The sequence below is a fragment of the Coffea arabica genome, chromosome 8e, assembly GCF_036785885.1.
Source record: "Coffea arabica cultivar ET-39 chromosome 8e, Coffea Arabica ET-39 HiFi, whole genome shotgun sequence".
NCBI lineage: Eukaryota > Viridiplantae > Streptophyta > Magnoliopsida > Gentianales > Rubiaceae > Coffea > Coffea arabica.
The window spans coordinates 17,251,768-17,278,619 of record NC_092324.1 but is presented as its reverse complement, the minus strand read 5'-3'; the positions used below and the strand labels follow the sequence as shown (position 1 = coordinate 17,278,619).

Here is a 26,852-nt window from a genome sequence, read left to right as displayed (position 1 = left end):
ATGCTCCCCACTTTTAATTCCCACCCAGCACCAGTAGAAGAATCACCAGCGCAGCCATCATCACTCATTCACTCCCTCACTCATTTCTTGCCCCCAAATCTACACACACAACACACACTGGCCTCGCTCCAGTTCCCAGACCGATTGAGACATTGAAGATAGATAAAGCTAGAAAAAGGGGCTCTGTATTTTGTCCTTTGTTTTTGTTTTTGTTTTTTAGCTATTTAACTTGGAGAGGACTTTACAGCTCAACCTCACTCTCTCTAACTCTGCACTTTGAATCGAGGAGAAGATTTCACCCTTTTTCTGGGTTTTTTTCAGCTTCATTTTTTAGGCCCAGATCAAATCTACCCATTTCCAGGTATAGTGCGTTTGCTTAATTGACTCTCTTTTTTTTTTTCTTTGGTTTTTGAGTTTATATTAGTAGTAGTTTGTGAATTAACAGTAACTTGCATTGATTGTGGTGGTGTTCTTTAGTTTTTTTTCGAGGGTTTGAGTTAGAGTAATAGTGAGGTTGAATAAGGGTAAATTAATGAGCTGAGTTGGTCGTACTTTTTGCATCAAAGGTTGTAATTTTGCTGATATTACATTTTTTTTAAATTTTAGTAAAAATGTTTTCGTTTCTAGTACTACCTTTTTTCCTTAATAGAGTCTGATGAAGTTCTACATTTGAGCTATTGGTTGGTTGGCGCTTGAGGTATTAGATGAATACTCTGAACAGAGCCCATTGGGGTGCTGATTTTGAACTGTGGTGTAGGTTAATTTCTCATGGAATGTAGTCTATTTTGACACAAGGCAAACTAACCATGTTAGTTAAAGGACATGATTTCCCACAGAAAGCGGGCGAATTGTAAGCTTAGCATCCATTTCAGGAGTGTCTTTAATTATGTACTTTGGAAAGGTGCTTATAGTTTTGGATTGTTATCAGATTGTTTTATGCATTTCTTTTTCTTAATTAGAATGACAGTCTATACTATTTTGGGATGTGGTAGTTCATATAGTTGGATTTGAACGGAATTTTTAATTCTTGGGGGATGAGATAAGTTATAGGATATTCTCAGTTTCAGAAATTTGGGTGCTTCTAGGCTTTTGATAAAGAAGAGTTACAATTTACATGGAAGAGAATATCTAGTAGTCTGTGATGATATGACTGTAATGTGTATTGAGTTAAAGGTCATACTCAAATTACTAGTCAAACAACTTTACATATGTGAATAAGGAGTTACTTGTTCGACCTCAATCTCGAGGACACTTCAGGAGCACATAAAAATAGGGGTATGTTTAGGTTTTCAGAGAATGAACAAAACTAAGGATGTTCTGGAGCGTAATCAATGAACTCATCTATCTTGTCTGGAAATGTTTCACTCTAAATGTTCGGTGTTAACATTCATGTTGCACTTATAAAGGAGTGCAAGAAATTATACACCTCATCACTTGTAGGGCTACATCTCGATAGATGATGCTCACCAATACAGATCTTGCAGTAATATCAATGTACATGGTTTTGACATGCAAATTTGCACCTAAAGCTTAATTTTCTTAACTCCCAATTCTTGTGCAATAAATTTCAGTTTGGCATGTACAGGGTTGTAATTTTGAAAGTAAGATTGAAGCTATAGTATCTCTAGTTTTTCCTCAACAACAGGATAATTGCAGAAGAGCCATGTTAGTCACTTAGTGTTTCATAGATGAGGAACCAATTGTTATTATTTCTTTATTTGCTATCTTGTTAGTATTTAAGATAGTTGGCAGCCAATCTAACCATTTGTATCTGATATTATAAATGCCTCAGCTCAGCTTGTACTGCATTTCACAAACGAGGATAATACGCATGTAATTTGACTTGACAACGACTTCCAGGATTTAAAAGATGGTAGATTCTGCCACATGTTAATAATTGCTGTTGGTAGATTAATTGCATTCATTTAATAAATAATTTGTTTACCTCCCCAATAAGTCGAGCTTGAAGATGAAGTGGTAACTAAGCATCTATAGATGGTGTTGGATCTTGATATTTGGCACATCAGTAGATTCTTTATGAGTCTATTTACTAATTTGACGTGCCATTAAGAAGGCTGGAGAGTGTATTCAAAAAATGGGAGTCTTTGGATGGTTGTTTTGATGGCAGTTTTGTGGGTTTGTCCTGTGAAAGAGTAGGTCTTTTGAGGTTAAAGATTTGTCTATGACTTCTTCAAAACGCTAATCTGTTTCTTGTTTAATATTGGGGTAAGCGTTGATGCCGACTTATGTAGATCCTTTGACTGATTTTATGTGACTCAAAATCAAGTCGTAAACATTGTCCCAGTTTGCTGAATGTATTTTTATTATCCTGTTAAGGTTATAATACAATAAAGAATACATGTTAGTTTTATCAGTTTTAGTTTAAGATTTTCATATATCTATTGAATAAATTTTTGGGGCTTGTAGACATGGTTATCATTGCTTAAAATCTAATGCTTTTCCCTTTTCTCCAGGGACTTCTTTTTGGTGGCCGGTTTGCAGATCGATAAACTTGATAGCTATATGTCTGCGAGAGACTTGATACTGTCTGGTACATTAGATGATTTGTCATAACATTATTATGCTTGACCAGTGCCACAATGAGCAGTCTCTTTGGGAATTTTCAGTGGCCGTTGCTTCAATGCATTCTACTACTTTGCACATTGGCAAAGGAAATTCGGACACTTAGTCCTGATGGTGAGTAATGGTTCTTGTGAATAGGAAGGTGTCTATGCTGATGTATCATCATTTTACTTAAGGATATTCAAAGAAGAAAAAAAGTTGAAAGTCTAGAGCTGTTGTGGATGCCTCAATTTACCTAGCTGGTTCATGAATATATTTTTCATCCTAATCTGATGGGACTTTTTTATCAATTACCAGGATATAGTTTTGTTTTCAACTTTTAAGGTTACCATGTGAACATTCTGGACCCTAACTAGCATACAGTACCATGTGCTATTGAGAGCTTGCAGTTATGATTGACAACATCATGCATGCTGACCAGCTAAGGAATGGAAACAAAATGATATGGTCCTTTCAACACATGTTTTGTGTTTTGTAGGTCAAGCGCTCGTCAATTTTAGAACAGCCATTCTTAGTTCGGATGGTGTTATCCAGCAGTGGAGACCAGAGGATCCTGATCCATGTGGGTGGAAAGGAGTAAAATGTGATCCAAAATCCAAGAGAGTGATATCCTTGTGAGTTTTTATTCTAGCCTCTAATTTTCTCTAAAATTCAATGATGAACTTATTACTTTTGTACCAGTAAAGTCATTGATCCTAAAATCACCTGGGAAGACGTGTGTATATGTCTGGATGTGAATGGTTTCCTAATTAACTACCACTAGGACAGTATCACATGTTTGCTTGTATCTTGGTCTTTAACGTCCTTTACCTGCTGTAATCCTGTAACCTTATTATCCTTTCGCATGTCCTTTCTTTTGATCTTTTAAGAGAGTTTTTTGAAAGTGATTGTTTTAAAAGCCTGAAGATGGGTCTTTGCCAGAAGATTTGTAGGTTAATAAAATATGTAGTAGTGTTTTTTTTTCTTTTGGCTTTGGTTGCTGTCAGTCAAACCTTATCTCTCTTCCGATCTCTGTCAGAGAGCTACATCAAGCGGGAAGTGGTGATAAATCAATCTAAATTTTATATGTGGTTGTTATATTTCTTCATTTCACCATACAATCCTCAGCCACACAAATTCTGGATTCACTACTAATCATGTCAATGCTGAATCTGTAGCTGATGTCCAGACCTTTCTTAAGTGTAAGCTAAATGTTGAGAATCTGTTTGTGTTGACTGAAATAAATGTATGAACTTTTTTAATGGTATCTGAAATATTAGTGGAACAATGATTCTTATTGTGTAATAGGTAGCTTTTCTTATAGCTATTGATAAGTGATAATTTTTTACTTCACTGTCTTTGTCTTTCACTTGGTTTTAGTTTTTCTTTGACTTCTGTAGTCCAATGTATGCTCATTTGGTCTAGTCTATTGCTGATTGCTTGCATAATCATGGTTTTGCATTTATCCCCATCCTTGTCCAGGAGTCTCCCTGGTCATAAGTTGAGTGGATCTATCTCACCAGATATTGGGAAGCTAGACCAATTACAATTTCTGTATGTATCTTATTCTCTCTCTATCTTTCTCATTTTTTTTAAATTTTATTTTTATTTATCAGCATGCTTATCGTTACTTGTGCAATGCTAAGACGAAATATTTCTTTGTAGAGCTCTTCATGACAACAACTTTTATGGGACAATTCCTTCAGACATAGGAAATTGCACCTATTTGGGATCATTGTAAGTTGATGATTAATTTTTAAATATAATTATTTGCTTTGCTGTTACCAGTTCTCTTTCTCCTCATCATCATTATAAGAATGCTTGACCTAGTTATTAGCTGATGCGACAAAATAGTTGAAATCATGGATGCTTACTGTGACAAGCTATTGGATGGATGACCTAGATGTTTTTCCAGATTTTCTAGTGATCCCATGGTCTAAGAGAGTTTAAATGCTTGAGTCGTTAATTAACTTAGTGTGATTGATTTCTGGCTGTGGACTAACCTTTCATTGGACTGTTTTAGTTAAATTGCCGTGGGTGGATCTGCATATCTGGCTGTGAACCTAACCTCTGTTTCCTTCATATTGTACATGAAGCACATTTTCCCTTGAAAGAGTTGTACTAATATTGGAGAATATTAGTATGACATTTTGTCTGTTTTCTTCTCTCTGAACGTCTTTCTTTTTGTGTCTTACTGCAACTGAGGTTTGCTATACATTTTTATCTTCTATGTAACTTAGCCAAAAGTCATTTGTTTGCTATCAGGAGTGATGTAATTGTAGGGTTCTCAGACTATCATATTTCCCTGTAATGGGATATCATGGAGCTATTTATCTTGGCTTAATAGGCGATGAGAAAATCATGCCCCATGAATGTGTCTATTTTATACCTCACTGAACTTTGCAAGTGCATCTGGGGTTGTGAGCTAATGAAGACTGAAACTGATGAGAACTGAAGTTGGGAGCACAAAGTTACATTGCAAATAATATGAGAAATTTCTAATGAAAATCGCTGCAAATCATTGATCTCTGATAGTTTGGTAAGAGGACAAATCTTTAAAATCAATTTCTCTGTTTATTAATTTAGAATCTCCTCTGGCCTAGTTTTTGGATTTTCTCTTGGTTTTAACTAACTATTTCTTGATAGTTCCTGGCTTGATGCAGCTTCTCCTTCTGTTGTGTGATAAGTCCTACATTGTCCTGCTTTTTTTGACATGCCCACCCAACCCTTACAAACATTTATGACCATAGAAACAAGAATTGCAATGGAGAACTTGTCTGTTCAACTCTAGAAGGCATTTTCTTTAGCTTCAAGTCAGATTCACAAGTTTTTCTTATTCTATCTTTGTGTGCAGGTTTTTGCAGGGTAATTACTTGAGTGGATTGATTCCCAGTGACTTAGGAAATATTTCTGAGCTAGAAAATCTGTGAGTTACTATCTAATCCTTCTAATTGTAACATTTTAATGTTGTATTCATTTCTTGTTTTATGCTTAATTTTCTTCCTTGCCTCAGATGGTTTCCCAAAAAGTATAGTTCTTTTTTTTCCTTTGATCCCAACTTCAACTTGAAAGTTTGCTAGCTTGGTTGAACACGTGTGATTTTGGTGGTTGAAGGAGGTTGGCCTATCTTTTGCTAAACACTTTATAATAAAATTTCTTCCTTTATCTTAGTGTACACTAGCTTGATAAACCTTGATTTTATTGCCTCCTGTTTCTACTTGGAACTATTATGTTCATTTGTGAAACCTACTCAGTGAAAATGCTGATGTTTGGCAAAACTACTCAGTGAAAATGCCAATGTTTGGCAAAACTATAGCTAAGTTTCTTTTTAATCCTTTTGAGCAGTACAAGCCCATCACAAAGAAATTAAAATGTAGAAGATGAATTGCTATAGTTTTTGGATATGCTATGTGAAACATTATTGGAAGATATTTGCCATATATTTGTCAAGATGGAAATAAGCCATATGCCATGGAACAAGGGACAATAAAATAAGAGATTTTAATGAATGTTAAGGGTTTATTACTATATGAAAAAATGGGTTGAAAATTTTAAAAGTCGTTGAACGAGTGATTAGCATGTTGCAGCCAGCTATCGTAGGATACTCTTACACATGATATGATTATGTTCAGACTATGCATCTGTCCGTATTTGCCACTATTGTCAACAACTCTCATTTCTGTTTTCATTAGTGGTTTGAATGGTGTTGCTTAATTACATGAAATATTTGTTAAAAAGGCATATGAATTCTCGATTGCCATTGTGTCAAACTCAGGACTTGTAGCATAGAAGATTTTGCATGTGTGCATGTGAACTGATGGTGTCTTAACGGATGATGAAAGACTTGGTGTGCTGTGGTAGAAAATTCTTGTATGCATTCCTCCACTGGTGGACTCCCTCTTGCCTAGAATGAAGGGGAAAAAAATATTAGCCTCAAAAAACAGAACCGACGTGCCTTGAAAATTTTAAAAAATGCAGGCTAACACTTCAAAGTTGCATAACCAATGAAGTGAAGCAAGTATGGAACTAAGTTACATCCTTAAGGATGATGTTATCTGTAGGCTGCTAGTTTCATAAAAATTGGAAAGTTCAAAAGATAACGTCTATATAGAAATCTAAATTTTTGAAATGCTAGAACCAGGATCTTGATTGAATTATTTATCTGAAGACTGAAGAAGACTAGCAGGTTAATTGCTTCTATTTGATGACTGCAATGAATATCACTTGTGCGCCCACATTTGAATTCACTGAGTAGCTTATGTCATTTTGCTCCAAAACTGAATTATTGGGTGAAAGCTATAATCAATGAAACTTCCTCTTTCCAATATGTCAGCAATTCACCAGGTATCTGAGGAGTTGGCAGTTGTTTTTGCTGTAGCGACTGACAAATTCTTGTTGTCCAGTTTAGAATTTGGTTTGTAGGGCGAGGGAACTGGAATGCTTCTTGGTCATAAATTTGGGATACCAATATCATGTAGACTTTGTTGATCACAGACTTAACACTTGTGCATAGTCTTTCTCCTCGGCCTCACAAGCGAAAAATGAGATTGAGAATATGAGAGCAGGTGTATATCCTAAATCATTGAGTGGATTTGTGAGATAGGTTCATAAACAAAACTAGTAGATTTCGACTTAAGTGGAAAGTTCAAATATTGTTTTAACTCAATAAATCAAAGGAATCTTCAGCCCTTTGGATATTTTTCTGCTTTAAAAATGTTTAGGGGAGCGCCATGTTTTTCAAAAGCAATCATCTTTATTTTTCTGAAGTTTCTATTTCATTATATGTGCAAACTTATTCACTGCCTTTAATATCCGTAAACATGAGTGCTGAAATAAATGAGAGATAAAATGTTTAAACTATTAAAGCGCCTCTTGCTATCTGCATATGGAAAAGTTTTATTAGACAATAGAAATGGACTTTTTTTCAGCTTCGGCAAACAGATATCAGTTGGATGCTAACTGGCAAATATGGTGTTTCCTACTTGTTCAAGAATCTGAGAGTTTTCTTATTGAGAACTTGTTGAAAATTTTTATTTTTATTTTTTTTTATAAAAATCTTAAATATCTGCCACTAATGTTAGATGATATCTTTTGAGACATCGTGCATTGACTACATTGACATAAACAATTCATGTGACCTGGTGTACAACCCATGTATAATGCAAATTTATATGCTGATACTGCAGGGATCTCTCAAGCAACTCCCTTAGTGGAAGCATTCCACCATCACTGGGAAAGCTAAACAAGCTCGTACTTTTGTGAGTACTCTCTGTGGATCTTGATCAGCTCTGAATAGTTTCTTCATGTCTAGCATTGACGTATAATTTCTTTCAATATGTGTAGCAATGTGTCGACCAATTTCCTGGTTGGGCAAATTCCATCTGATGGTCGTCTTACTGCCTTCAGTAATAATTCGTAAGCGCTAAACTTATTAATTCTTGAGTTGGACAATTAGGAATACTATGTGCTTTCAGATTTAGTTTGAAATCTGTCGTTTGATTTACCCGTTCCTCTTCCCATTTGTTACTGGAACTTCTTTGACTGACTTGGTTTTAAGTATTAACTAGCTTCTGTATGGGAGTTTGTGTCTTTTTTCAACTTTTATGTATCTTTTATTGTAACATATATATCTAGCTTGTTTTTATACCTACTGAAAATCACTCTATAAACAATTCTGAAAGTACTATTATCCAACAAATTTGTAGTTTCTGTTAGCAAAAACAACGAATGGAAATCATGTGCTCAACATTGCTTCATTTGACATGCAGAGTCAAAGAAAATTGAAAACAAGAATACAGTGTTTGCTTTTTGGTGATTTCCTATATTCTTCAGTATATTTTGACTTATCCCCACCTTGTCTTGTACTTATCTCATCTGAATGTTATAGCTGATAACTTGTCCTGATTGTTGAATGATAGTGTCATTGAGGATTATGTCTGATGACAATTGAACAAAAAGAAGAACTGAATTGTTCTGTCATATCTTTTGTTCCAGACTCTGTACAACATTTATACAAATGGAATTTGACTTTTGTCAATTCCATGAAATCTGTAATTTCCTAAAAATTAGGAGCTAATTTATTCTATCCTAAAATACATTAGGAGTAAATTATTCTATCCTAAATTAGAGCAGAAATCATGGGATATAGCAGAAATCATGGGATATACATAGAAAAAGATATTCTAGATCTCAACACTCCCCCTCAAGATGGTGAATAGATATTTTCCATTCCCATCTTGCATGTAATGTCTTCAAAGTTGGAAGTTGGCATTCCCTTAGTTAAGACATCTGCCAATTGATTATTTGATGCTACATATGGAGTGCAAATCATGCCACTGTCCAGCTTTTCTTTAATAAAATGTCTATCAACTTCGATGTGCTTTGTGCGATCATGTTGCACTGGATTGTGTGCAATGTTGATGGCAGACTTGTTGTCGCAATAGAGTTTCATAGGTCCTTCCCACTTGATTTTAAGATCATCAAGTATTATTTTGAGCCATAGCAATTCACAAACTCCATGAGCCATAGCTCTAAACTCTGCTTCCGCACTTGATCTTGCAACAACCGATTGCTTCTTACTCCGCCATGTCACTAGGTTCCCACCAAGAAATGTACAATATCCTGAAGTTGATCTACGATCTACAACAGAACCTGCATAATCAGCATCAGTATATGCCTCTATGAGCAATCCTTCATTTTTCTTGAACAAAATTCCTCTACCTGGTGTCCCTTTGAGGTAGGATAGAATTCTATTGACAGCCTGCAAGTGTTTCTCTCTTGGATCATGCATAAATTGGCTTACTACACTTACAGCAAATGCTATGTCCGGCCTTGTATGGGACAAGTATATCAGTTTCCCAACCAACCGCTGATATCTTCCCTTATCTACTGTGCTATCATCCTTCTCTTCATTCAATCTCAAGTTAGGCTCAATGGGTGTACTTGCTGCCTTGCATCCAAGATTGCCTGTTTCTTTAAGCAAGTCTAAGACATACTTTTGTTGGGAAACAAAGATGCCTTTACTTGAGTATGCCACCTCAATGCCTAAAAAATACTTCAGCCTCCCTAGTTCTTTAATTTCAAACTCCTTTGCTAAGCACTTTTTGAGTGTTTCTCTTTCAATTGGATCATCCCCGGTAATGATGATGTCATCTACATATACAAGTAGAGCTGTAACACCTCCTTTTGAATATTTTATGAACAAAGTATGATCTCCTTGACTTTGTTTGTATTGCATTGCTAGCATCACTTTAGTAAATCTTCCGAACCAAGCCCTTGGCGATTGTTTTAATCCATATAATGCTTTCTTTAACCTGCACACTTTCTTTTTAAAAAACATTTCATTGAAACCCGGTGGGGGTTCCATGTACACCTCTTCTTCTAAATCCCCATGTAAGAATGCATTCTTAACATCAAATTGCTGTAAACACCAACCAAAGTTAGCGGCTAAAGACAAAAGAACACGCACAGTATTCATTTTTGCAACGGGTGCAAAGGTCTCTTGGTAATCTATCCCATATGTCTGTGTATATCCTTTTGCAACCAACCGAGCTTTATGCCTTTCTAATGAACCATCAGCTCTATATTTCAAAGTAAACACCCATTTACACCCCACTGTTTTCTTTCCTTTGGGCAGGTTTACAATTTCCCAAGTCTTATTTCTCTCTAGGGCATTCATTTCCTCTTTCATAGCATGTAACCAGTTCTTATTTCTAAGTGCCTCTTGTAGTGTTTGTGGGATTGAAATGGAGTTGATGGTGGTAAGGAAAGTTTTATGTTGTGGAGAGAGTCTATGGAAAGACACGAAATTTGAGATTGGGTGCTTAGTGCATTCTCGTGTTCCTTTTCGAACAGCAATAGGCAGGTCTAAATCAATAAATTCACAAGGAGCAGAGTCAGATTGAACACACAAAGGAACAGAATTTTCAGTACCTGATTGTGGTTCAGATTCTTGGATTTGCACAGGTTCAGAAATATGAACTTTCTTCCTTGAGTAGACCTTGAGTGGTGTAGTTGGATTTAAACCAGATTTTCCCTCAGCTGCAAGATCAGGTTCAATTTCTTTACTGGCATGTTCAACTTCAAATTCAGGTTCAGGTTCACTGCTAGTATGTTCTCCTTTAGAATTTGGTGTATGGTCAGGCTTGAAAGACTTTAAGTTTAGTGTAGGACTTTGAAGATCAAGGAGAAATTCCTTATCTTCCCAAGAACTCTCCCCCTGGGGATGAGGATTGTTACTTTGAGAATAAGGTTCATTTTCAACAAATGTGACATCCATGGAGGTAAAAAATTTTTTTGAAGGAGGATGATAACACTTATATCCTTTCTTTGTGTTTGAGTATCCCACAAAAATACATTTTAAAGCTCTTGGATCAAGTTTCCCTCTTTGGTGTGCATGAACATGTACAAAAGCAATACAACCAAACACTTTTGGTGACAATGTGCAAGAGACATTAAAATCAGGGTAAAAAACAGAAAGAGCAGCAATGGGACTTTGATTATTTAGTACTTTTGAAGGTACTCTATTTATCAAATGTGCAGCAGTTAAAACAGCCTCCCCCCAAAAAGTTTTTGGAACTTTATGTTGAAACAAAATTGCTCGAGTCACATTGAGTAAATGTCTATTTTTTCGTTCAGCAATCCCATTTTGTTGGGGTGTATCTACACAAGATGACTCATGTATTATACCCTCTTTTTGGAAAAAAGATGAGAGAATTTGATTAAAATAGTCTCTTGCATTATCAGATCTTACTCTTTTAATCAGACTTCCAAATTGTGTACAAATCATTTTATGAAACATTGGAAAAATACTGCTTACTTCTGATTTTTCTTTCATAAGAAATAACCAAGTAGTTCTAGTACAATCATCAATGAATGTGACAAACCATTTTGCTCCAGAAATACTAGAAATTCTACAAGGCCCCCAAATATCAGTATGTATCAAAGAGAAAGGTCTCGTAGATCTTGTATTACTCAATGGAAATGATAGTCTATGATGTTTAGCAATTTCACATGTATCACAATGAAAACTACTAACATCTTCATTCTTGAAAAGTGAAGGAAACATGCTTTTAAGTAGAATAAAAGATGGATGACCAAGACGGAAATGATGAAGCCAAATTTCAGATTTATTATTTGAGGAGCAGGTGAGGGATAACTGATTTTTGTTCTTCTTGTTGCCACTCATCTCCTCAAGGTAATAAAGCCCATCATTCACCTTAGCAAGTCCAATCGTCCTCCCCGTAACCAAATCCTGAAAAACACAGTGAGTAGTATAGAAAATTACTCTACAGTTCAGATCTTTGGTAATTTGATGGATGGATATGAGATTGGAGGACAATTTTGGGACATGCAACACATTATTTAGGGACAAAGAATTTGATAGATTTACTGTCCCTTGGCCAGCAACAGTTATAGGAGATCCATCCGCAACAGTAATTTTTCTATTTCCAGGACATGGGTTGTATGTTCTAAATCTGATTGGGCTGTGAGTCATATGATCAGTAGCTCCTGAGTCGATGACCCAAGAGCCTAGAGAAGACATGCTTGAGGCACTTAAAGCATAAGAGTTAAGGTACTTACCTGATTGAGCCAATGAACACGTACTAGAGGACTTTTCAAGGGAATTTAGGAGGTTTCTTAGCTTTTCGATTTCTTCTTTCTTGAATTCTCCCATACCAGCCTGGTTGGATTTTTCTTGTGTTTGGTCTTCTCCAGCAGTTAAGTGGGCTTTTCGCCCTTTGAATCCTCCTTTACGACTAAGGACTTGTTCCTTCCCATGGAGTTTGAAGCAATCATCTCGCGTATGGCTTGATTTTTTGCAGTACGTGCACCAAATTGTGTCTTTATTTGACTTTGTAGAAATCATTGCAGAGCCTTCTAATGTTTTAGGCTCTAACATGACTTCTCGCCTGTTCTCTTCAGCTCGAATCAATGATATTGTCTCATTCAGAGATGATAATCTTTCCTTCCCCAATATCTGGATTCTGACCTGATCAAATTCCACATTCAGACCTGCAAGGAAGTCATAAACTCTATCCTTTTCGATAAAGCTTTTCAAGGTGGCTGCATCTTCACTACACACCATCTGAACACACCGATATTGGTCCAGTTCCTGCCATAGATTTTGCAGAAGGTTGGCATATTGAGTAACAGAAAGGTTGCCCTGTTTAGTGGCTGAGATCTTTGTTTTGATCTCATAGATTAGGGCAGCATCTCCTGCCTTTGAATAGGTCTGTCGAATAGTAGTCCATATATCTTGAGCTGTTGGTAGGAACATGCAAGTATCGCTTATTTCAGGTAACATGGAATTCCACAGCCATGACATGACCATAGAATCCTCTTCATCCCAAGCAGCGAATTTAGGATCTCCCTTTTTCGGTCCAGTTCCAAGCAAGTGGCTGATTTTGCCCTTTCCTTTGAGAAATGTTTGAACAAATTGTGACCACTTCAAATAGTTTTTCCCGTTGAGCCTGTAGGCTGCCTGGATACTTTGCAAATCCCCTGTTTGTGGAATATTTGAGGTCTCCTCTGATTTGGTATTGGAGTGGATTTCTGATGTTTCAGTTTCAGACATGGTGGAGGTTTCAAAGAAAAATTGGCAATGAAGGTCTAATGGAAAAAATCAGCAATGAAGGCTGGAAATTGCACTTGGCAATAAGACTTGAAAAAAAGGAAAGTTCTCAGCAATGAAGGCTGACAAGAAGAGGTCCCAAGAGCAAAAGCTCTGATACCATGAACAAAAAGAAGAACTGAATTGTTCTGTCATATCTTTTGTTCCAGACTCTGTACAACATTTATACAAATGGAATTTGACTTTTGTCAATTCCATGAAATCTGTAATTTCCTAAAAATTAGGAGCTAATTTATTCTATCCTAAAATACATTAGGAGTAAATTATTCTATCCTAAATTAGAGCAGAAATCATGGGATATAGCAGAAATCATGGGATATACATAGAAAAAGATATTCTAGATCTCAACAACAATAGCTAAGGATTATTCGTTAATTTCAACAATATAGGAACTATCCCATAGCTGCACTAACATCTTTTTGGTTTCAAATATGTGCCTGAAAATCTGTTAGAAGCTTGTTCATTTAAATAAGATGTTAATTTGAAATTTTGCTTTGCAGCTTTGTTGGAAATCGTGATTTGTGTGGTCAACAGATCAACAAAGTATGTAAAGGTGCTGGTTCTCGACCATTTCCCGGAAGTCCAGTTTCTCGTAAGTTATCAGTTATAAGATATTCACCAAATTTTTTTCTATTCCTTTTTTTGTTGCCTATTGTTTTTCTTCCCATGTCTTTGGTAATTTTCTTCCTTCACAACCCGTTTTGGTGCAAAACCTTAATTAAGTGGTGGACTGGAACGGAGTAGAAAATGTTTCAGAAAAAAGGCTGCTTACTGTATAACGATGTTCATAGGGTAGCAACTATTGCATTCTCCATCTCTTACACCACCTAAAACTGCAAGATTCATCTTTTCATACCACCTATCAATCTCTTCAAAGTCTATAAGGCTTGTTAACATCAGGCATCCCAAGTGCCCTCATCTTCAAAACAATGTCTAGCTTTGGCTGATGTTTCAAATAGTCCATACAATTGACACGTAATGTGAATTGTTTTTGACAAAAATGGGGAGATTTTTATTATCATGCACCAGAGGAGTGCAGCTCAAAAAAAAAAAAAAAACAAAAAAAGGCTCTATCTTCCTGTGCCACAATGAGCTTCATCTTAGCAATCTCCGTATACTCTGTCAATAAGAGTGCTTAGCTTTATCCAAAAGTAGAGTTCATTCCACAATAATGTATATAGCAGCACTAGATTTTTGTACTCCACTAAAAACCATAGGCATCCAGTGTGTGTGTGTGTGTGTGTGTTTTTTTAAAAAAAAAAAATTAAACATGTTCTCTTTTACATGAGTACTTAAAGCCCTTCCTCAGAGGAAATGCTGCCTCTTCATTATGCATAAACAGAGAACTCTTGGGATATCTCATATCAAGTCGTGTGACATTACTGGATGGTTTCTATTTCCAAGACTTGCACTTCTACCTGAGAATTTGTTCTCTGTTTCTCTCATCCTCATCCTCCAATATCTTATAACTTTTTTTTTCTTTTCTTCTTTTTGGAATGCATCTGCACATGAAATAAGCTGCTCGTGAGCAACTAAAGCTAGACTAGGTCAAAAGCTTTACGCTGTTCAGCTGCAGCCAAGTTCGATGGAATTTGCAGCTATTCGAGTAAATATATGAGCCAAGGTCAAGTACTTGGGTGGTAAAGCTCCAAGTTGAGTTTTGTATCTGTAATAGAGTAACCAGCTTCTGAAAGCATATTTACTACATTATAGCAAGGCTTGATGTATTCCACTCAACCTCAAGTGGCTCAAATGATAGTGGAGCTTATGCTTGCCAAGCTTTAGCTCATTCATTAATTAGCATGCTTTGTCTCAGTCAAAGTTTGAGTACATATCGTTTAGTTGAGCTTGAGCTTGATGAGTGCAATGCTTGTCTCAGCACAGCTCATTTGCATCCCTAGTGGGGAAGTAGAGGCAGGAGGACGAGTATATGGATGTAAAGATTATTTGCATCATGTCTATGTTTATTCAGGAGTGCCTGCGTAGTTTTTGAAACATGTACAGGCACTGACACCTGCAGTGCCAGGACCTGGTAAAAATGTGTACACGTGAAGAACACTAGTATTGCAGTTCCTCTTGTTGGGAAACTTGCATATCGCCATCAAATATAAGTGTTGCTGCTTGTTTCACCATGATATTCCTATCTTGTAAATCTATCTTTGAACATCCTATCATAGTTCAAAAATCATTTTGAGGGCTAAATTTTAGTGTTTAATTCTTTTACCATGATTGTGTTGATGTGCTGTTGTGGATGTTTGTGAATAGACTAAGACTTATAGTTTGGATTACATATAACCTTGGATTAGTTACATTTTTACCTTGATGTAAACCTTTGACCCAAAAAACATGATTTCCATTTGATATGTTCTTCTTTCAGCATTTGAAGAATTTGTTTCAAATTCACTTGAATAACCTATTGGAAGTATGTCCCTTGCAGTTTTATTGTTATTTAAACCAGCTCAACAGAAATAGTCAGGCTAATATGATTTTAGATGCATTTGTTTATGGTGACATGCTTTTGCATTTTTATCTTGCTTGATTACTCCCTCTTTATTCCTGTTGTCCTGACAAATTTCTCTTGGTATTTTAGCTGATAACCAAGCTAAGAAGAAATATTCTGGCCGACTGCTTATAAGTGCCTCTGCTACTATTGGTGCATTGCTTCTGGTGGCATTGATGTGTTTCTGGGGGTGTTTCTTGTATAAAAGGCTTGGGAAAACAGATGGAAAAAACCTTGCTATGGTTGTCGGTGGAGGTGCTGATCTAAATATCTGTCCATAGCTTACGGTGTTTATGTGCTTTTATGCATAGTTATTTGCTTCTTGGTGCTATTGAATTCAATTACTAAAATACAAATCTTTTTGTTGTCCCAGGAGCATCAATTGTGATGTTTCATGGAGACTTGCCTTATTCTTCCAAGGATATAATTAAAAAATTAGAGACTTTGAATGAAGAACACATCATTGGTTCTGGGGGCTTTGGAACTGTCTACAGACTTGCAATGGATGATGGCAATGTGTTTGCATTGAAAAGAATATTAAAGTTGAATGAGGGGTTTGATCGATTCTTTGAAAGAGAGCTTGAAATTCTTGGAAGTATCAAACATCGATATCTTGTCAATCTGCGAGGATATTGCAATTCTCCAACATCAAAGCTATTGATATATGATTTCCTTCCTGGAGGCAGCCTAGATGAAGTTCTCCATGGTAAGCTGAAATGTTGTTTCTGCTACTGTTTGTTGCTCGCCTTGCTCTCCTTGTGGAGAGGTAGAAATACGTGCTTTTTTTGCATAAACATTTGAAAGTGATGCTATAGGGGAGACATGGATTATTTGGTTGTATGAGACTTAATTTGATGGAAGGTGTTCCTATCAGAAAAATTCTTTAGGTTATAGTTATATCCCCAGTTAGTTGCTAAATTCATGACCTTATTATCTTTGACATAATTGCTTATATGGCGTCTGTAATGAAGATCACTGTTATTGTCTTGCTTGCAGTAAGCATCACCTGAAACAAGATATATGGGTTATGGGATTTAGAAATAAAAGTTGTGGAAAAAATGCATCAATATTAATTTTAGTGTTTCTTGCTTTTGAATCTATGGCTGGAGGTGTACTGGAATCTTGCTTCCTTGAATGAACTGAAATCCCAATCCTAAAGTAAACAAAATTCTGGAAATTTTATTTAAGACATCGTGGAAATGGTCACCATACACAAAAAATCGTAGACAATCTACTGGTGTTTAACTGAAGCTATTCGATGATTGCAGTGTTGTGTATTTGAGAAGCATAAATAGCCCAATTGTCAGATATCATCGTAGAACTGCTTCTCACTCCCCATATTCCCCTTTCTTGCTCTTTGCTCCCAAACCACCAAGTTCCCGTTCCATAGTCTTCAGAATTAAAAGAAAATAGGATTTGGTTCTGCAAGCAGTATGTGTTAAATAATTTCATCTGAAAGGTCTCTTCCAGGTCCAGGCGATCAACTCTTGATCCTTGGGGGCATGAATCACTGTTTCTGAATCTCTCCTTGATGGGGAGATTTTATGTTTTAAGGAAAAAAAAATGCTAGTACAAAGAGATGGAAACAGAAATTTACAGACAAGTTTCTCAGCTCAGCAATTGAAAGTCCATAAAGAAACAGATTTAGCCCCTGTAAAGCATTGCCTATGTTTCTGTATGTTTAGGCGATTCATATTGAAACTTACAGGTGGAATGCATTAACTATGTCAAAGTATTTGCACTCTATGAAGTAAAGGGTGAGGCATAAATGGTAATGTGTTCCCCTTGCCTATTGTTTTTGCCTGTATTCTAAGCCAACTGTGTACCTAAGAATGCAAGAAGCAGATATGCTTACTTTATGCCAAAGGTACAAGTACTTTTCAGACTTAATGTCCATGCTCATGTTTCACAAAACATTGAGAATCAAAACCCTACTGTATCTTTTTTTTTTCCTCTTGTTCTTTTTTCTTCTGTTTAAAGGTTGTTTTCACCCTTCCTTTTTGTTAGATGATTTTATATTTTCTATTCTTATTGGAAAGTTATACAAGTATTCTTTATTCCTGGATTGCAACAATGTACTTTTCCACTTGTACAGAAAAGTCTGAGCAACTGGATTGGGATGCAAGGCTCAATATAATCATGGGTGCAGCAAAAGGCCTTGCTTATTTGCATCATGATTGCGCTCCTCGAATTATCCACCGTGACATAAAATCTAGCAACATTTTGCTTGACGCCAGTTTCGAGGCGCGTGTTGCTGACTTTGGATTGGCCAAACTACTGGAGGATGAGGAATCCCATATAACAACTATTGTAGCCGGTACATTTGGGTATTTGGCCCCAGGTAAGGGAGACATCCTTTTTCCGTCTGGTTTATTGCATTCAGGAGGGCTAATTTGACTGTTCTCTGGCTTCAAATCCATTGTTGAATTCAGTTTATTAGAGCAACTCATACGGTCATATATGTTTGTTCTTTCTCCATGTGACTTGAGTGCTTTGAGACATGTACAGAATGGATTATGTTATGGCTTTTTTTATACGATCTGTGTTTAATAACGGCCACTGAAGAATTCTTCTCTCTGGTTATTCAAGTATAGACAAGTGTAAAGGAAAAGTACTTTTGTCCTACTTCAACCCCTCCACCTGAAAAGACATTAATAAGCATGAAAAATGTTTAGGAGATTGTCTCAGATAATCTTCAATTTTGTCTCTTTATGTATTTTATTGTTTGTGTGTAATGCATTATGTTGGCTCTGCTTGATTTATCCACCCAAAAATACAAATATATGTATGCACACTCACGTTTTGAATCTGGAACTGTTTTTTTCCCCTGTTTCATTTGTTTCCTGTCTACTTGTTTTTTTGCATGTTAAAAGCCTGTTGTATCCTTTACCAATGACAGCCACTGAAATGGTTCTCCTTTGTGCATCTTCTCGAATCAATTACATCCCCAATTCCATAAGTCTTAAAATCAATAGGGGTATGATACAGAAAACCCTATGGCCTATCAAACCTATATATTGCCTCATGGTTTTCAAACATACAAAAAGACCACCTTATGGTATAGGTTAAAGTGAAAATGTTAAATTTTCTGTTATAGTTGATGGGGCCAATACTGAAAAATTTGACCTGAATCTATTGGTCATCTGAGTGCTGAAATGATTTAATTATTAGAACTGAAAAGAAGGCTCCTTTTTAGATGAGAGAGAGACAGAGAGAGAGAGAGAGAGAGAGTATTGCAAGCCCTCCCACCCTGGTTAACTCGCTGCCCCTTCCTCGTCTTAGCTGGGCTTCCTCTCCACTTACCGCCCCTTGCTTTCGAGCAAGCTGGCCATCGTTCTTTTTCTCCCCCCTTCATAACTTCCATCATTGCCTTCCCACTGGTCTGCAAAGCTTTTGGCTTTGTCGGCTTTCAAAGTTTTAGTTGTTTTGGCTGAAAGATTGGATTTCTTCTTTTCCCTTTTCAAGTGTTAGATGTTGAGAGCTTCTTTGCAGTGAATCATGGTGCTGAAGACAAGCTTTGGTGTTGACATGGAGGTTTGGGCTGAAATGTATAGCTGATAGCTTTGAAAATATGAAGCTTCTGATGCAAATTGGCTGAGGGAAATCGAGAGAAGTAAAACTTAAAACACATTTTCTGTTTCATAATGGAACAGGTTTTGCTGATCCCTTGTTTCCCAATGAAATTTTATCTGTTCAAATTTTCTTAAAAGTGGCTGGTTTAGAGTTTGTGGTTGAGGCAACAGTGGTAATATTGGTGGTGGTGGGGATGTGTGAATAATGTACACTATCTGGAGATGTTTGTGTGTTTAGAGTGGAGTACCTGGAGGTATTACCATGGATGGTAAGAAAAAAGGGGTCAAGGATGGGACAGTGGCATGGTGAAGAATGTCGAGTGGGTTAGGTGGAACTGGGATTTAGGTATTTTAGTTTCAGTTTCTCATGTAGAATCTAAGTGCATCTCTTTGAATCAGTAATTTCCTTGTGTGCATTTCTGGAACAATTGTGAATGACCAGTTAACTTGCAGTAGATGGCATATTCTTGAGAACTGCAGCCATGACTCACCTTGCCAGAGGAGGGAGGCAGTGGTTGGGTGAAGAAATAAATAAAATGGTGGACCTGACATTTTGATCATGTCAATGGAAAAATTCTTGGCATTTTTGTGTTGACTTTTAAACTTATGGAAACCTAACATTTTCACTTAGTCCATATTACAAAAGGGTCTTTTATAGATTTGAAAACCATAAGAAGTAATGTGTAGGTCTGATCTATCTCAGGGGATTCTGTGTGATTTGCCCAAAAATTAGAGAACTGATATGAATATTAGAATGAGTTGTTTAAGATCTTATTTTCATCTTGGTCGCATGAAAAAGCTGTTGATTGCCTCTGTATTTTCCCCTTTTCCTTCTTTTTGATGAAGATAAACATTGCCCTCGGATTCAGACTTGCTAAAATCTGATTTTGACTTTATGAACAGAATACATGCAGAGTGGTAGAGCTACAGAGAAGACTGATGTTTATAGTTTTGGGGTTCTGGTGCTTGAAGTTGTAAGTGGAAAGCGGCCTACTGATGCCTCCTTTATTGAGAAAGGGCTAAACATTGTTGGCTGGGTATGTCTGCTTTCTTCTTTTGATTCTATTGCACTGGATGACAAATTAAATATATTAAAGTTCCTGCCTTGGTATTTCAAATCAAGTTGTATGAGCAAACAGTATATCAGACCCTAGTGCAATGGTCTACATTCTTAGCTTCACGAATTACTTGATTGTGCTTAACAAGTTTTCGATTATTTTGTCTGCAATGCTTTCTAACATGTATGTAGTGTCTTTTACAGAATATCATTTTATTTCAGATTTGTCGATTTTCATTCAGTATGGTTGCTTGTTGAATGTATCTTGTTGCTCTATGTTTGAAGGCAAAAGTTGTTATATATATATATATATATGGATTGTCAATAAGTACCTTAAAACTTGTTAACCGTCTAGTTCTGGCCTCCAGTAATGGAACTGCTATGGTTCAGTTGTTCTTTTGTCTTCACCAAAAGATGCGTCTGGCATTTTATTTATGTTTATTTATTTGATTATTTACTTATTATTCATTCTTTTTTGCTTTAGCCATATCTTTGTGCTGTTTGTGAACATTCTTTGTAGTTAGCATGAGACAGTTAAAAAAATTGCCACATAATTGATGTTTGCTGATTATAGTGCGCATATAACCTGCATATGAGTGGGATTTGTTTTACGATGTACATGAAACTTTCTTCTTTGTATATTTGAAAAGGAGATTTTGGAAGTTTGAGCTAAATGCATTGGATACTGATATAAGTATTTCTAAGCAAACTGTTGACTCTTAAATTTATTTTTAGATACTATTCTATGGAAATTTAAATGCTCAGTAACATTAAAGGGCACCATCATGTACCAGGAAGAAGTGGTTGTTTATTCCCTGGTGAAATTTAGAATCAATTCACTCTAGAGATTATGAAGCTTGGGTGCCTGAATTAAATTACAACTTGTTTATGACCTCATCCAGTGACTAAGAAACATAAGCATGGCAACCAGCACATATGTACGTTGAGTTAAAAATTCGAGTTCTCTCAAGGTACCAGCACTATTCTATGGAATTTAGAGTCTGTGAGATGGAAGATGCTTTTTGAAGGACTTTCTTTTCCTAAATTTGGTGCTTGGTTCTCTTTGCTGTTTTTATTTGTTGACCACGAGGGCTACTGAATATTTCAGCAACGTTGCATATACAGAAAGGATTTGGAAGGCATGATCATATAACAGAAACCTTAGCGTTAAGATATGACTTCGTAACTGGATGATGTATAAATTGTAGGAAGCTTTTTTTGGTTTTAATTGGTGCTTTTCTGGTTAAGCAAAGAGTTTACTACTACACCAATTGTATAAAATATTTGTATTCTGATTATTCCTTTTCAAACTCCGTAACGTGATGGTTACTTTACTGGGCCGAAATCCTGCCAACCAGGGTCCTTAGATTGTCTGTTTGCATGAATTTGACATTATTGCATTTTGGGATGTGTTCTTGCAGTTAAATTTTCTTATATCTGAGAATAGACAACGTGAGATAGTGGATCCACACTGTGAAGGAGTTCAGGCAGAAACCTTTGATGCCCTGCTAGCAGTTGCCATTCAATGTGTGTCCTGTGTCCCTGAGGATCGGCCTACCATGCATAGGGTAGTTCAAATACTTGAATCTGAGGTCATGACCCCATGCCCGAGTGACTTCTATGATTCAGCCTCAGAATGAAAGCAATTTTGACAAGAAAGGGCAAAGATTCGTGTTGGATGCCATACTTCTGCCACCTTAGACAACCAAACACAGGAGTGAAGAAAGGATGAACAAGGGGTTGAGAATGTGCAGTACTTGAAAGCGTTTTTATTGTTTTCTGCAGCTTCATGATAGCAAATACTCAGGTATGTGACGCAAGAGTAAATGGTTCATCATCACTGTGCGAATTGTGCCTTTTCTTCTCCATTTGGAATCCCAATTTAGATCTGGGGCCTTCTCATCTCTTTTTCTCTACACAATTTCCTCCCTTTGTTTCTTTTTTCTTTTCTTTAATTTATGTAATCCCCTATAATTATTTGTATATGAAATGATTTAACTTCATGTCAACTCAGATAGAGGATCCTTGTAATGCCAATTTTTTTTGTAATATATCTTTTTATGGTTTGTGAACCAACTGATTTCAAGTCATTTTTTACTTTGTTCTCTGGGATTTCGATGTGAACATGATTTGGGGCCAGTGGATTTGCCACGCGCAACTGGATGGAATAATATTTTGCATAGGCACAACAAATGTAAACTTCAAAGCAACAATTTTAGATATTTAAGTCAACAATATGCAAAAATACAATAAGATATGTCATTCATTTTTCTTTATCAGCATACGTCAATATAAGGTATGTCATTCATTGAGATATTGTTTATAATACTTAATTTCATTCATTCAATTTTAGATTAACTCATCCCCCACCGGTACTCCCCATACAAATTTGCCAAATTGCAGCAGTACGTCTACTCGTTTTTTTTTTCTCTCTTTCTTAAAATTTCTATTGGGTCTATTTATTTTTAAGTAAAATAATAATACTTTGCCCTCAAATTTTGTGATAAGTTACTTTTTACCCCCTTTAATTTTTGTTTTTTGTTTTTTTATAAAATGTATCCTATTACTTAACTTTCCTTGTGATTAATAATAATGTAATATTAGTAAACAATTAGGAGCAAGTTAGCCTTTGAATAGCAACTAATCAAGTTTGCCTTTGTGCAAGTGTCTATAACAACCTAAATTGTACCTAACTTACCATGTCAATACACATACTTACATTTATTGACCTTCTGCATTTGTATACATCCTCAAATAAGTTCCACTCTTACACAAAAAAAAAAAAAAAAAAAAAAAACTGAAACTATCTTAACAAGTGCCTTCGGGACAATCATTAGCCAAACCCATTAAAAAATCTAAGAAAACTGACAGCAAACTGTAAGATTGACTTGGATTAAAAAAAAATGTAGGTTTATTAGTTAAAACAAACACAAGTTGCCATAACTTTTTAATGTGTTATAAAGTATCCGTCATTGCCAACTCCATTGAGATTTTTTTACGATGATGTTCTTGCTCATACATTCATCATATGACATTGAAAAAGAATTTGTTCTAGAAAATTATGTTAATTTAACAATTAGTGCATTTGATCAAATGAAGGATCATAAAATACAGTTTCGTATCCTTTGCATTGTTAGGAAATAAAATGAATAGAGAGTCTAATATTTATATTTGTTTTATACTTTGTCTTTCACAACTAAAATCATCTTATTGCTAATTATCATTTATCAAACTTTAATTTTAAGTTTACTATGCTTTATTTATATGATTTTTTTATTATATGTTTCACTATTTCCCCCTCCATCCCAACTAAAATCTTGGGTCCATCATTGTCGCTCATACATTGATCATGTGACATTGAATAAGAAATAATTCTAGAAAATTATATTAACTCAACAATTAGTGTTTTTTGATCAAATGAAGGATCATAAAATATAGTCTCCCATCCCTTACATTGTTAGGAAATAAAATGAGCAGAGAGTCTAATGTTTATACTTGTTTTATACCTTATCTTTTAGAACTTAAAACATCTTATTGCTAGTTATCATCTACTGAATTTTCATTTAAAGCTTATTATGCTTTATTTGCTATAATATTTTTTTGAGAATATTATATTAATTCAAAAATTAGTGTAACTGATCAAATGAAGGATAATAAAATACAATCTCGCATCCCTTGCATTGTTAGGAAATAAAATGACTAGAAAGTCTATTATTTATATTTGTTTTATACTTTATTTTCTTACAACTAAAAACATTTTATTAGTAGTTATCGTCTATATGAGCTTTTATTTTAAGCTTATTATACTTAATTTGTTATAATTTTTTTGATTTTATGTATAGCCAACAAATATTTGAAAATATTACTTTTGAAGTGATCAGTTTTATTGCTAGTCTCATATGCTAGATAACTTTTGTGAGTAATACCTCATGGGATACTAAAATGTGATAGAAATGCTCCTTCATTTAGGCGATGCCAATTGCAACCCAATGTAACCAATCAGGCCCAACTGAGTTGGTCGCGAAAAGGGGCTTCAGTCCCTTTCTGAGTGTAGATCGGGATTCTAAACCTTCCATTTATATTCACAATTCAAAATATTTTATAATTTCATTGGCCAGTGCAAAGTGCATTCATTTAGTGCAGAGACAGTTCAATCTACTTCGAGTCCCCCATAAACCTTAGGTCCACTCCTTCCCTTTGTATAGAATAGGAGTAGAAATAAAAACTATTGTATCGAAAGTAAAAAAGAAGAAAACAAATTGCAGGCCATTTTGATTTGCTTTCCTTCGATACCTTCGACAAGAAATGTAGGACAAAATCATATACAATTTTTGGACTTGTAAGTGTTTTCCGTTAGTAATGACAAAATAGTGTGCAGAAGAGAATGTATACACTGCCATCTCCAAAATTTTGGACCCATAAGTTTCTTTTTGTTGAAACTTGTAATTATTTTCTCTTTCTGGGTCAGAATATTTTTAGTTTGAAGAAATTATAAATGATAATGAAAATTACTAATGAATATGATTATATTTACTTCTATTTAACAATTTGTAAGAATTAGAAAATAACTAAGGTTTCGAGGCTATCAAAAAAAAAAAAAAGGCAGATTCGTAGATTACACAAGTATGAACTACTTTTAAGCATCTTTTAGGACTTTTGTCTTAAATGATTTTGGAATATGCTTTGTTTAAGATAATTCAGAAACAAATCAACATAAAATTTGTTGTTTCGTGACAAGGTAATTGATCGGGTGTTGTAGTTCATTTATCTAACATGAGTATTCTTTAATTGTCTACTTTTACCTTTATAGAAAGGGTTGGTGTAAATTCAAAATCAAATACAAACATTGGGGAAGGTTAGTAACTTCTTTTCCCATTTTTGGCTCTCCATATGTTTTTTTTTTTTTTGGCTAACTCCGTATATGGGGACAGCCGACACCCCAAATTTTATTTATAGAAAACAAAGTTACAAGAGGGGGACTAGGCCTTACCTCAAGTATCAACATGAAAATGTCAAGAAAACACATTTTAGACGAGCTTGATCTTCCCAACAGAAGGCATTCCTAATCTATCTAGTTGGATTTCCCCTCGAGCCAACTTTGGAAACATATGTAGATGCTCATAAATTCTAATATGGTTTTGGGGATGACAAATGCCCACATTGGGCAATATGTTAGCAACATTGTTAGCTTCCCTAAAACAATGGAAGAATCTAGAAGAGTTCGTAACCAATTGCCATATCTATCGTACCTTTCTGCGAATATGCCAAGGACGATGCAAATGCCACTAAAGGATCCCAATTAAAACCAAAGAGTCTGATTGCACACAAACATTTTCAAACCCCTTCTAGATACACACCTAAAGACCAGTCAAAAGAGCCAAGGTTTCTATGCATAAACTAGAGGGTTCCCAAAAAAAATACGAAAAAGCTACTAAAGGGTGACCAGTGGAATCACATAGAATACCACCACCACCACACACTCCTGGATTCCCCTTAGAACACCCATCGGTATTTAGTGTCAACACCTCAACTCCATCTGCCTTCCAACGAACAAATTGGAAGCCAAATAAGCTTGATGGTTGAGAAGACCAATCATAGAATTGATGAAAGGTTTGCACTCCAATAGCTTGCTTAAACTGGATCTCAACAACCGTTTTGACCTCCAGAAAGATAGCTTGACAAATTGCTTCACTACGTGGCTTGATACCTTCAAATACTGCTTTATTCCTAGCCTTCCAAATATGCTAGCATATAAAAATTGAAAGAATAGTAAAAACAAAACACCTGTTATCTGATTTTTACGAGGACAACCACCAAGCGACTATGCGAGCTCGCAAAGTAGAAGCCGAGCAAAGTAAACCGTACATACTCCCAAAATAATTCCAGACCTCCATCGCAATTTAACCCATAGAAAACACATGTTCAATAGATTCACCAGATGCTAATGAGCAACAAAAGCATTTTGAAGGCAAGTGAATTCCAAGCTTACATAGCGTGTCATCCAAAGGCAGCCTCCCTATCAAAAGTCGTAACATAAAAAAGGACACCTTCAATGGAATTCGAGAATGCCAAATATGTGAAATACAATGGAAGTATTGCGAGCCTAACGAACCTCTTAAAAAGCTGATGATAATAAGAATTTTCCAGACCTCATCGGTATCCAAACAACCTCATCCGCACGTCCTCCTTAAGTAACCGGCTGTTTTAAAATAGAAGGAATGATGTCCTTTGGTAATACTTGAGAAAGCAAATGTGAGTCCCAATTCCCATTTAGGATGAAATCCCAAAAGGATAGATTCGAAATAACAGGTGTTTTGAGAAATAGAGCTTCACTACCCATCCAGTTGTCATACCAAAAATGACAGTACCCCTTATGTACCAACCACAACATAGATAGTTCAACTTGTCAGCTAACATTCAACATTCGTCTCTAGACTGCTAATGCATATGGATTAAAATCCGCTTGGCAAGGATGAATTCCCCTACAATATTTTGCTCGCATAAAAGATGCCCATAGAGATGAACCCA

General features: G+C 35.7%; 1 protein-coding gene across 1 annotated transcript; it reads left to right on the top strand.

Annotated features, from left to right (window-relative positions):
- Positions 1-22,396, top strand: LOC113711684 (LRR receptor-like serine/threonine-protein kinase FEI 1). The gene is made up of 14 exons (XM_027234853.2): positions 1-361; positions 2,475-2,697; positions 3,062-3,197; positions 4,045-4,116; positions 4,228-4,299; positions 5,417-5,488; positions 7,749-7,820; positions 7,906-7,977; positions 13,696-13,787; positions 15,786-15,950; positions 16,069-16,401; positions 17,791-18,036; positions 20,171-20,304; positions 21,746-22,396. Exons 2-14 carry the CDS (start codon positions 2,601-2,603, stop codon positions 21,962-21,964), a joined length of 1,782 nt encoding a protein of 593 aa, XP_027090654.1. The 5' UTR covers positions 1-361; positions 2,475-2,600; the 3' UTR covers positions 21,965-22,396.
- The last annotated feature ends 4,456 nt before the right edge of the window (positions 22,397-26,852 follow it).

Bases quoted from the DNA above. Each gene is read 5' to 3' on its own strand.
- LOC113711684 (XM_027234853.2), top strand. From the start codon at position 2,601: ATGAGCAGTCTCTTTGGGAATTTTCAGTGGCCGTTGCTTCAATGCATT. The intron at 2,698-3,061 runs GTGAGTAATGGT...TGTGTTTTGTAG, and splicing joins TCGGACACTTAGTCCTGATG to GTCAAGCGCTCGTCAATTTT. The intron at 20,305-21,745 runs GTATGTCTGCTT...GTGTTCTTGCAG, and splicing joins GGCTAAACATTGTTGGCTGG to TTAAATTTTCTTATATCTGA.